The following is a 13,203-nucleotide window of genomic DNA, read 5'->3' on the forward strand; positions in this document are numbered from 1 at the left end:
CAAATTGCACTTAACTGTGTTCCCTAACTTACATATCTGAATGAGCTAGGGGCATCCAAAGGAAACACCCATGTATCTCCCCCTGCCATACAGCGCTGCTTAATCAGAAAAATGCAGGTCTTTACATATACTTGTTGTCTACTGTTTTAATCATGAAAAATCTATCTTGAGGAAAAATAAAGTTACTCCATGTTTGGTCCTTGTGAAGTACCAGTACACAGATAATCCCCCTGCATAATGGTTACAAATCAGTCACAACAATGGGGGAAGGGGGGTTTTATACTAGTAATCTAATTATCTACCTCACAAAGACCAAACATGGTGTAGCTGTAGTTTCCCTGTAAACTCAAAAAAGAACAAAATCTTTTTTCATGAGTAAAACAAAAGGCAAACAGTATAATCAGCACAAGCCATGTTAACGGAGATTTGAACAAAAAAAAAGTGGTCTGAAGGTGACAATATCTATAATGATGGAAACAAAAAGAGCTTATGCGGAGTCTCTTGTGTTCTTGGGTACCAAGCCATGCATGCACACTGCGACAACAAATGAGCAAGAATAGTATGTAAAGAATAAATTGACTCATCTAGAAATAAGAGAATATTTGGGGGGTCATTTACTAAAACTCAAAATTATCTGTTTTTTGGCCATGCTGCAAAAAAGCCAGAATCTGAAAATCCGCCATACCAGACCTGACGAGGTCATGTAAACGTCAATGGGAGATGTCCCTATCCCAATTTGCAGATATTGTGGTTTGCACTGGGTTTAGCCCAATAATCCAATAAATTCTGGGTTTTCAGGCAAAACCCCAAAAAAACTTGAATGAATCGGGAAAAAAAGTCAGAAAAAAATCATACGATGCAGGTTTTCACACGATTTTACTGTTTTTTTATACCGTTTAGATTTATTCTAGTTATTTTATTAATAATAAATAAGGCAAAATCAGGCATGCGAGTTTAGTCAAGCTTTTTTTATTTTAATAATGAGATAAATTCAGATTTTAGTAAATGTCATTGCTCAAAAACTAGATTTGTAGCACATTATATTTTTGCAAAGTAAGTTTTTTTATTTTTTTCAAAGCTAGCTAGTGCCCTCAAAAGTGGCAGGAAGCACTAAAACAGTAAAATAAAAAATTTTGGCATGTTGGATTCTGCCTGTAAATTTTAGCTGGGGATACATTTTTTAAAATCTATGTATATTTGTTTGTAGTATATTGTTTGCACCAAAGACTGTGCACTCTTAAGCATGTAGTAATGAATGAAAAATGAAGGTGCCTTACCCTGTCAAAGAGCTAAAATCTATATTCTTCCCAATTCAAGTTCATCAAATCAAAATGTAATTTTAGATACACCACAGTGCTGTTCTTGAATCCATCTTAACATCATGTATTTTATGCTACACTACAAATGCAGTTTCCTTCCATACTAGCAATTAGCAATACTTACCAAATGTTACTTCTGCAATGCCGCTCTTATCAAATAACTGATAAGCAACAATGAACATGGCATCGGGGGCACACAACACTGACTCAAAGGCCAAAAACTCTTGAAAGGAGATTAACCTGCGGATAACAAAATAACATGCACTTTGTGAGCATATACACGAAGGCAATACATAGCACAGGTCTCCAGTTAACAATGCAGTACATTCTGTAAACATTTACTGTATTATTATCTAGCCGGCAATCTTTGCCGCTCACAGTTGCTCACATTTTGCTTAATGCATATAGTAGTGTATCTTGTGACAGAGTTTCAGTGCTGACGGAGTTCTAAGCAGATGGGAGTTGTGAACAGGCAAAGCAGTGGAGCTGAAAAGCTAATGTATGGCTCAGATAACCCTGCTCTTGTTTTTCCTTTTAACATTATGCTGGAAGCTCTATCTGATTGGGAACCGTACAGCTTGGAACACTAATGCTTTTTGACGTTAGTAAGAAAAGCAGGACTGGCTCATGATTCCCAAAGTCTCATAGCTTAAAAATATCTATAACATATTTAAATATATATATATGATTCGCCTTTGTTACACAGCTTGTGACAACAGTGATATTGTGGCATCTACACTTCAGAAACATTGGGACATTTTGAAGTCAGCCTACCCAGAAATTAGGGAGTTTGGACAACCACCTATGATCGCTTCATGCAAATGTAGACATTTGGGGAGTCAGTTGGTACGTTCGGAAACTCAGACAAATGAGGGGCCAGTGCAAACATATATTGGTCCTAGGTCATGGGGCATGTTCCCTTGTTTCTCATGTAACCAATGCAGTTGTGTTAATAAGTCTGCAGTTTTCCATCATCGGGACGTAACTATCCACTGAAAGGGCACATTACGTGTTTATCAAAATTTGTGGTGTACGCTCTGGTCTGCCCATGTGGTCTCTCTATGTTGGTGAGACCACGTTGCAGATAAAGACTCGTATATCCCAATATAGATCAACCATTAGAAGGAATACCAAATTACCGGTTTCCAAACATTATGTAGAAAAGGGACATTCCGATTCAAAATAAAAATTCATGGTATTGAGCAGGTCCGCCCACTTAGACGTGGGGGGGGGATCGTGAGCTGTTATTGAGAAAGAGAGAGGTATCGTGGATCCATCAATTAAACACATTAGCCCCCAATGGGTTAAATAAAGATTATGATTTGTATTTATTTTTTAGGTAATGTATTCCACTGTTTTTCTATTTTTGGATTATTTCCTATGTTAAAAAATTATTTTTAATAAAAGAGGGGCAAACCGGACACCTCTGATCGGACAGTCAATCTATAGTCTTGGAAGCTGTTGCCTGCAGGTTTGCTACAGCTTCATTCTGGGAACACACATTATAAATTCCAAGGATGTGTTTTTCTGGCCAGAATCAACTTTGGAAGTGGAAAAAAGTTCAGAAAAAGGACCTAAAAAGAACTAAACATTTCAGTTTCCTAGATAACCTGTGGCTTATGCCTCCCCCAAGCCCCCACCCTGTCCCCCAACTTTTTAATAATCTGTACTCTGGCAATTAAATCATGAGACATGTAATATACTTACCCATCTTTGGTCTGATCAGCTACTCCCCCCAATAACTCAACAGTCATAGGGTTAGAATGTGGATCACTGTGCAGTCCAAGGTATTTCTGCACAAAGTCCGACGGTGTCATGTAATTCTCTCCATCTTTCTCCACACTGGCATACTTTGCAGAACAAATAGAAAATAGAGAAAAGAAAGAAAAAGTTATAAACCATTTAATTTAAGGGATTACAAACTATGAATCTTTAGCTGTTGTAGAATAACCAAAACCAGCATTACTGACTTACCAATATAATTTCTCATTGCATGTATAAAATTATACAAGAATGAAGTTTGAGTTTGTTTTTATTTATTTATTATTAATACTGTCTCAGTCTATAATCAACCAGACCTAATATTTCTAAAATTTAAATTTAGGTGTCCTATTTTGGATATTTCCCCATAAGAAAAGGGAGGATTTTCTTCCATATACAGGTATGGAACCTGTTATCCAGAATGCTCGGGACCTGGGGTTTTCCGGATAAAGGATCTTTCCTTAATTTGGATCTTCATACCTTAAGTCTACTAGAAAATCATGTTAGACAATGTAGAATTTTGATATCAAATACGTGGATAATATAAGATGTGGTCATGAACAAATAAAATGATGTCAGACTAACTACCGGTCTATAATTACAGGGCTGAGACCATATATTGTATCATTTTAAAATATCAGAATTATATTTGTTTTTATCCAAAACACTGGCACTTTGTCAGCCAAACCTGTGTTCAAGAAGATTAAATAAAATGGCCTACCTGAAAGTGAGTATCTAGCTGTGCAGTTTTCTAAATTAGTTTTGCCTACATTTTCGAAAGACCATGCTGTATGTAAATATTAAACATGTTGTTTGTGTTAATTCTTCTGTTCTACTACAGGTATAGCATTCGTTATCCAGAAACCTGTAATCCAGAAAGATCCGGATAACGGAAAAGTGGTCTCCCATAGACTCCATTATAATAACATAATTCAAATTTTTAAAAATAATTTCCTTTTTCCTTGTTTTAATGAAACAGTACCTTGTACTTGATCCCAACTAAGTAAGATATAATGAATTCTTATAGGATTCAAAACAATCCTATTGGGTTTAATAAATGTTTAAATTATTATTTAGTAGACTTGAGGTATAGAGATCTAAATTATAAAGATCCCTTATCCGGAAAGCCCCAGGTCCCTAGCATTCTGGAATTCTGCTTTCGAATATCATGTAAAGCAAGGCACTCACAGGATTTATATGGTGAAAAAGAGTATATACTATATTATTAACAGTATATATTATTCCAACGTTTCGGTCTTCCTTGAAACCTTGACCATATTTTAACATCCTGTGAGTGCCTTGCTTTACATGATATTCTATATGACTTTTCTGCTGTGTGCACTCAGGCGTTTTCTCCAATAAGTGAGTGCAGCTATTTTTCCTATATATATCAAGAAAGATCAGCACTGTTTCAGCCTGCCCTAAGGCCTTTCTCAAAGTACCAAATTAACAGTTAACATGCCTTAAATCTACGTACTGGCTGGGAAAAAAGCAGCAGTAATAATGACGTGTGATCATCGTCACAAGCAAGCGACTACTGTTTAAAAAAATCACTGTAAATACATTCATCATACAATTCATATACTTTAAATATACACAGTAACAGAAACAAAGTACCTTACCAGTGTTACTAATGTATCATTCTTTGAGCAAGTATTTAAATACTTTATATACCTCCCAGTCATTCAGTAGGCTGCTAGATAATGTGATCTTCCCCATTTACTACAGATACAATGCCATAGTTCCCCTTCAAATTCTTTTATTTGACTTTAATTTAATCGCTACAACTAACCCTACTTAAGGCTCATGGTGTCCTTAGTCCCTTTGCGGCTCTCGATCACCATCCATAAACTTGTTCTGTTGCTCAGATGTTATTCACTTTATGAGCCACAGGGATCTGTCCAGCATCCATGTTAATATAAAATCTTGCCGTGCTTCCTGTTGCTCATTGGAGAGCCTGGTCATGTGTTCCTGCAATCGGTGAATCCCTTCCCATTAACCATACGAGTATACTTAGTCTAATTTAATTTCTCAGTGCTATTAGACAACAATATCAATTTATCCCTTGGATCTACACAACAGTTCATACATACACGTGTGAATATAATTGTGATAATCAATCCAATCCCTTAGCGATGTGCCCTTAAACAACACTATTCAATCAATTCTATCAATTATCTAGTGAATATAAATGCATGCAGCAATAGACATGTTGATCCATACATGTGTGCATATAAGTATGTGCAAAATAATGCAGATTTAAATCACCCATAAACGCAAAAATATTTAACTCTTAATCACATATCGTTTAACTCTTACCCTCACAGTTTAATTACTTCTGCTGTTATCTAAATAAAAGCTAATGTCGTGGACCACCACTAGGTTCACTATTTGTGCATTTACCACTTTAGGCTCCTCATTATATAAAAAAAAAACAGTACACATTGATCTTCCTCAATGCGCAAGCTACCACCACTTACTCTATATAGGTTGATACCACATATTTCTTAAATGTGAAACTTGTTGAAACACACACACACACACACACACACACACACACACACACGTAAAGATGTTTAGTCTAGACTATGTGACTTTTCCAATGATTCCTTCTAGTAAGTATTTCTACAAAATCCCTAGTAAGCATGCAGACACACAGGTCAATAATTACCAGTATTTCTGCAGTGTAATCCTACAGACACATCTCAGGTTCTATGTGGCCATCTTGACACATAATTCACAGTAATCTTGCAGCCACATTCACTTTTCCTCTGTACCCTACATTGCTTTACTTCTTTTTAGCCATGCCCAATATTGGTCACTGTTGTCTTCCCCAGTGATTCCCCAGGGCCTTCCACTGTTTACTTATCCTTTGCTGTGCCCTTCACAACTTAAAGGGAAGCTATCGGGAAAATTACAATTTAATATAAACTTCAGCATACTGAAATAAGAAACTTTGTAAATACAATCAATTAAATATTCTGCATTGTTTCTGAAATAATCAAGTTTATCTTCACCATCCCTCTCTCAGCCTCTGTTTCTCTTCATTCTCTCTTTATGCAGCAGTTAGGTGTCATTGATAGTCATTGACAAAATAACTGCATTTTGCATTAATTCTGCATGTAGAGAGACAGAACTTCTGGTGATTTTAATAGAGTGAACCAATACATCTTCTAGGCAAAAGGACCCCCCCCATAAGATATATTGGATCTAACGGTCAATGATTACCTGACACCCAACTCCTGCATAAAGAGAGAATGAAGAGAAGCAGATGCTGAGAAAGGGATAGTGAAGATAAACTTGATTATTTTTAACTGATTGTATTTAGAAAGCTTCTTATTTCAATATGCTGAATCTTGTATTAAATTTTAAAAACCTGTAAAAGCCTTGCAACAGGAAAATATAACTACTTCCACGTGTTACTGTGTGATTAAAGAGGGAGAGTATTGAAATACTCAATGTTTTATATAATAATGTTTTATATACCGGTAATATTTTATATTAATGTCCCCATTTTAGAGTAATGTAAGTTTCTGATGGGAGTTGTAGTTTAGCAAATTTTCCATTATGTTTCTACCATTGTATCCAAAAAATATATATTAAAGTCCCCTGGGAAGTTTATTTAGAAAGCTTCTTATTTCAATATGCTGAATCTTGTATTAAATTTTAAAAACCTGTAAAAGCCTTGCAACAGGAAAATATAACTAGTTCCACGTGTTACTGTGTGATTAAAGATGGAGAGTATTGAAATACTCAATGTTTTATATAATAATGTTTTATATAATATTTTATATTAATGTCCCCATTTTAGAGTAATGTAAGTTTCTGATGGGAGTTGTAGTTTAGCAAATTTTCCATTATGTTTCTACCATTGTATCCAAAAAAAATATATTAAAGTCCCCTGGGTAGTTTAAAGGTCTCCAGCCGAGCAACATGTCAGAATGTTCATCTCAAAGCACTTTCTGTTGCACAATCAAGTGCTCCGAGGGCTGCTGACATTAATCCAACATGAGCAGCAGTCACAAGGCCCACAGCATGACATTCTGTAACAGAACAAAGCATTTCTGTGTCTCAGACAGGGTTTTTTCACAGTCGTAAAACAACCCCAAAACAAGCTAGTGCTGCAAGAAGCCATTGATGTTCGCTGACAAGAGGCAATTTGATCACCCCTCCCTGCCATTCTGTTTATTTAATAAGGATTAAAACCTATTTAAACAGAGCTAATGCTGAACTTCCAAGTTGATATTCTATGAAAGAACATGTTGTGTGACATAAGAGACAGACATAAAAGTTCAGACACTTTGGTAACGTAATGTTGCATGTGCCATTTTTCAGCAGACTGGAGGTATTGATTTTTATACACAATGACCATAATACAGAGTGAAAGCTGTACACTTTTCTTCTATGCTAGCAACAACCTGTTATATTTAGGGTATGCCCATCAATCACTGAAAAAAATGAAATGCTGTGTGAGTGGTAGACATGTTTGGTAGGGTCTCTGGCTTAACGGTCAATTGGGCCAAATCTACCAGTCGACTTAACCTTAGCAGCAGTACATGACCTGCACATCAACACCAATGAGTTTAACAATAAAAAGGTTTGGATACAGATCACTTAGCTTTAACAAAGTAGTGCGAACTGAACATAAAACAGTTCATGTGAACTATAATGCATACAGTAAATGTCCATCTGGTCAAGACATCCCTTTTATTTGGTTGGTATAATCAATAAGGTCACAATTGTACTTTTGCCCAAATTATTGTATTTGTTGTATAATGCTCCCATTGTACTACTTGCAGCACTGTTTTCCAGTTGGACTCCATGACAACGCCTTCCCTTTGGGTGAATAAACAACCATGAACAAAGCTCACAGTAGTAACTGCACTAAAAGGCAGATGGGGGAATGGCCATGCCACACTTCTTGCTTTATTACTTAGCCTCCCAACCAATACATGTAGTGGAATGGTTTGGCTCCTAAACTGAAGACACTCTGGCCTGGAAAAAGGCTCTGTTACTAGACAGATCTGCTATCCACACAATTTCACCCAATACTTGCCTGCAGCTCAATCCTATTCTGAAACATTTGCTCATGATTCCAGACCCACATATCTGCACCTTGTTCTACCTGCAAGTATAACATGCTGTCTGCAGACCATTTCAACCTATGCCCAAACTGGAGCCTCCAACCTTAGAGAAAGTTCTTAAATTCCCAGATTAAAAAAAAAAAAAAAAAGATTATCCAATATTTACAATCTGCTAAATGCACAGAGAAGGTATCCATATCAAAAATGGATGCAAGATATTCCCACTTTGGACACTTATGACTGGAATGATTTCACGGATACCTTCTCATCAACAGTGACCAGAAGTGCAGATATTCTTATACAATATGATCCACATGATGTATTCTACATCAGTATGTTTGCATAATTTGTGGATTGAGTCCTACCAATTTTGGTATTATATGCCAATCACCTCGGGCACTAACCCCCAAACTGATTCCGTACCCTAATTTGTATATTCAAATAAAAATTACATCAGTTGTGTACATTCAATTGCCCACAGTTTTTAAATAACATGACTGGGTTTGGATTCACTTCAACTGAACATTTAGGACTCCCGGAAATCCTGTAAAATGTACAATGATTTGGCCAAATCCCAATTCTTAGATATGTTACATCACAGAGAGCATAAGGGGCACATTAAGAATTGGGAAAATGGATGGACATCCTTAATATTTAACATACCGACACCAGAAATTAAACCTTTTTTGCATCTATCATAATATTGGCTTAGCATGCTACTTACTTACTAACTAACAATTACTTAAAAAAACAAACCTCTCAGCAAAAAACGATCAATGTGACCTATAGGTAACTCTAATGTACATTCATATTTTAAAAAGTAGCAAATGCATCAGTTCTGTGTTATGGCTTAAAGTTTCTCTTTTACATATTTTAATCCAAAGGACAAATTAGAATTGAATATATTCTAACCTATATAATATTAATTGACAGATAAATTACTAGTTTAATCCTATATTAAACATTGAATTAAAAATGAGTGTAGCACCCTGACCAGGAAGACCCGCAACCAACCCACAGTCAGAATTAGGACCTGCAACCTACATTGTGATACTCAATCCTACTGCTCCAGCTTTATCCAATTGACTACCTATTTGCCACAATAAAATTCAAAGTGGCACATCGTAGACCAAAAGTCATTGCTGAATAAAGGTGATTTTGGGTAACTAATTATGCTTGGCTCACTTGCCCTTTATTAAACCTAATATATTGGCTGCCCCCTGTATGCAGTTTTATATAGTGTGCTTTAACCACTAAACACAGCAGTATTGTCATTTTTTCCATAGGCTAACACAATTACTCAAGTGTATATGTCAACAATTATTCTGATTTCTTGGGTGACTATACCTATATTAATAATTTATTTAAAAAAAAGAGCCCAAGGAAGTTTTCAGGAATCCCGTGCCATGATTGCAAAGGACAGTAATCTTGGAGGAATCTTTCCAAATGCAATATGACTGTTTCCAATAGTTTATAATTCATTCACAATACACATGGGAAGCTCAGCTTACATGTTAATTTGAAACACAAACATGTTCCCTTTCAGTTTACACTTGACTTTTAATGGAAAAGACCGGTGTCAGAATAATAAAGTGCCTTCATGTTAGTAACAGTACTTCTTTCAGAACCCTGAGTGTGTAGGTTTGTCTATAACACACGGACACAGTTTGCATTTCTTTTTCTGCTTGTGGCAATGATAATGTGGAACCCTAGCTCAATGGAATAAAGATAAGCTATTATAGGACAAGGAAAGGGTAATGCACTAGGGGTGTCAAAATGTTAGTCACTCTTCAGTGTATTAAATCTCTAACCTTTTTTTTCCCACAGACTAGTGCTCCTGTTCAGAGAAACATTGCCCCAGGACTGCTTGGTAAATTTTAAAAAGATGGTGGCATTAGATCAGAAAGAGGTCATGACCAGGTACATTTTCTCCACACAGGACCACTGGTATTGCAAAAAAACTAAAATGATTTAATAAAATAAGAGGTGCTTAACATATTGGTGCCTCCCAGTATATTGCCCTTTCCTAATATTATATGAAGCCTCTTATGTGTTGTCTATGTGTGTCATCTTGGAGGCATCAGCAAATAAATGAAAGCCATGAATGTATACTTAGTGATGTCATCAGTCACGACTCACTGAAAACTGTGTTCTGCATCTCCTGATGAAAAATCATTAGCAGCAACCAAATAAAGTCCAAAATAATATTTGCACTTTTATTATGCTTATATTTTAAAATATGTGGTATATATGTGTGTGTGGGTCTATATACATGTTCAACCCACAAGAGCCCAGAACATATTCTTATAAATGTTGCACACTGATGTCAAAAGTCATAATTACAGTTTTTGTCACTTAAGGACATAACTTGCAATGCAAGTTGGTAAAGATAAGAATAACCACTGATTAGAAAAAAATATATTTATGAATACAGTAGCTAGCTACTAAGCAGTGTCTGGTGCAAAATAAGAAAAGACGGAAGAGGTGGACATTATTTTACTAAAGCCTAAAGTTTTCTTGCATTAATAGTATAATATAATGAATGTCCTGGGGACTTGGGAGCACAGGCATAACAATGTGTGGTACTAATTAACCAGTGCAGGGTCTTGCTGGCAAATCAAATATATTTCTCCTGGTTAATCCCTGTGCCTCCTATATTCTCTTAGATACATTTAATCTTAGATTATAAAAGTCTTAACTACACTTTATCAACCTCTACTGTTCTGTGGTAATGTATTTACTGCAGCTCTCACTGACAAATACTACATGAGACCTTTAGTGAAACATATTCCAGCTTCCCTGGGCATACCTGATCATAGATTTGGACCTCCTAAGCATTGCAGGCACAATCTAAGGCACTGGGCTCCCATGTGGCTTTGCCCATGCTGTCTACTATATACAGTATAAGCTTGCTTTTCCCTTCATTCCCATAATAGTCCTAATTGTTGATAAGCCTGGACAAATGTGGGTGATTTAAATGGGTACATGAACTATAACAGGTTAAACTATCTTTGGAACAGCCTCAACTATCCATATCTATAATTCCAGCCTTTGAAAATGCAGCTCAAAACATTTTCTGGCAGCTGCCTTTACTTTTCAGTGTATTTAAAGTTCATGTACTGTAATTTCCCTAGGTTTCCCTGTACTACTTGCCCTTTGAGTATGTGTAATATTTATTAGACGTCCTTCCATTGTGTTCATGGAGTGCATGTCAGTCCGCTCCCTGAATTAATTGTACTGGGCATGTGCAGAATTTTATAATTATTCCACTGTGCATGCCATGGCCTGTGATCAGAATTTGTGAAGGGAGCAGAAGTAGTCACATGCACTGTGGGCAAAGAAAAATACATTTTGGCAGCATTCATTTTATTCACAGGATGATCTGGTTGGTGGGGGCAACACCATAATAACTGTTATAGCATAGCCTCTATACTAACTTTATGATGCCTATTAGTTTTGTTCTCCTTTAATGAGTGAGCTATTCAGAAAAAAAATCATTTTGGATATAAACATAAAAATGTGTTTCCTATTTGTCGGGGAAGACACCTTGAAAACATCTAATAATTTGCATTGTAAATTTACAGCATAGGTAAAATCTGCAATCCATTTCAACTGCTTCAGAAGAATGTCACAAACTCTCTAAGTCCTCTACATATATTCTCCTTGTGCCCTCTTTTGCAGTCACAAACAGTGCTAGTGTTATTTGTACACTGTGCTGGAGATGAAGAATAAGGAACAGCGGTGACCTACATGCCCTGTATTCTCATGACACCAGAGTAGATCTTATGCTTTTTCTGTAGCGACAAAAGTAGATAAGAATGCAAGCTGTAGAAGGACAGAGTGTGCAGGCACATGAAGACCACAGCCTTTATGACATGACTCCCTTACGAAGGAGAGCCAAATTTAGGTAGGAATGCGTGCCCTTTACAGCTCAACATGAAGTGCCTGGCACACTGCAAATAGTCTGTCAATCAATAACCCATACGCTCTTTTTCTTGCTTAACATTCCAACAAATTCATACACATCATGACAAAGTCAGTAGAAAGATCTATTTCAGTAGATACCCACTTAAATACTGTACTAAGTATTTACAATGTACAGCAGGGGCTCTTCTTTTTGACAAAGTAGTGAGAACTTAATGACCTTTGCCTGATCCTGACCTCTGCTAACATACACACAAAGTATTAAAATATCGGAGGACAGAACCATCCTTTTGACTCACCAGTACAAAAACATAACATATTCTTAAACATGGTAAATGTTGATATATCCAGCAGAAAATATAACAGCAGATATTTTCACCATATGAAGAGGGAGTGAGTAGACTACCCACCTTTTTTTGTATGTATACAAAACTCTAACTCGGTTTAGAGATTTGCACACAATAAATTCAGGCCATTTATTCGGACCATGCTGGAAGGATCAGTCCCCACTATTATAAATGTTTTCTCGCTCAAATATACCAGTCTGGTCTTAAACATGAAATTCTAATACAGTAAATTCTGTGACTTTGTCAATATTCAAATTCTCCCCCTGATTTTTTACCCTTTATAAATAAGTTCCAAAAGTTCTAGTTTTAGTCTCTGTTTCTGCCAAGGGATGCACTGAATTAAGGATTGTGCCATTTTCCACCACTTTTTGCAAGATTCAGAATTTGGTAAACCTTTAAATTGGGGGACATTTTTTAATCTACAAACAAAGGTTCGGCTTTGGGTGCATCTGTAGACGCTATGGGACAAATTTACTTACCTCCGAAATTGCACCAGTGATGGCTTCGCTGACATCGCAACACTTCACCAGGCGTAGATTCGCCAGGACAACACTAATTCACGAAAATCCGAAGTTGCGTCCAAGGTTCCGAATGCTTGCGAAGTTGCGCTAGCGATAATACGATAAGCAGTTCGAAGTTACACTAGCGATGCCTAATTAGCATACGGTGTGAAGTTAAAGTACAATGGACGTATATGTTGCAGTAACTACATTACACTACACAAGGCCAAGGGAACCTTGATAAAATAAAATAGAGGTATTATATTGC

The 13,203-nt window shown here is 36.4% G+C and overlaps 1 protein-coding gene across 2 annotated transcripts in view; it reads right to left on the reverse strand.

The window, feature by feature from the left end:
- Positions 1-13,203, reverse strand: part of slc25a12.L (solute carrier family 25 member 12 L homeolog) — a 108,732-nt gene that overhangs the window by 60,045 nt on the left and 35,484 nt on the right. For both annotated transcript variants that reach the window (XM_018234284.2, NM_001091799.1), the window contains 2 exon segments: positions 3,027-3,169; positions 1,444-1,559 (listed from right to left, as the gene is read on the reverse strand). In XM_018234284.2, coding sequence (XP_018089773.1) covers positions 1,444-1,559; positions 3,027-3,169 — 259 coding nt within the window.

The sequence above is a fragment of the Xenopus laevis genome, chromosome 9_10L, assembly GCF_017654675.1.
Source record: "Xenopus laevis strain J_2021 chromosome 9_10L, Xenopus_laevis_v10.1, whole genome shotgun sequence".
In the NCBI taxonomy this organism is placed as follows: Eukaryota; Metazoa; Chordata; class Amphibia; order Anura; family Pipidae; genus Xenopus; species Xenopus laevis.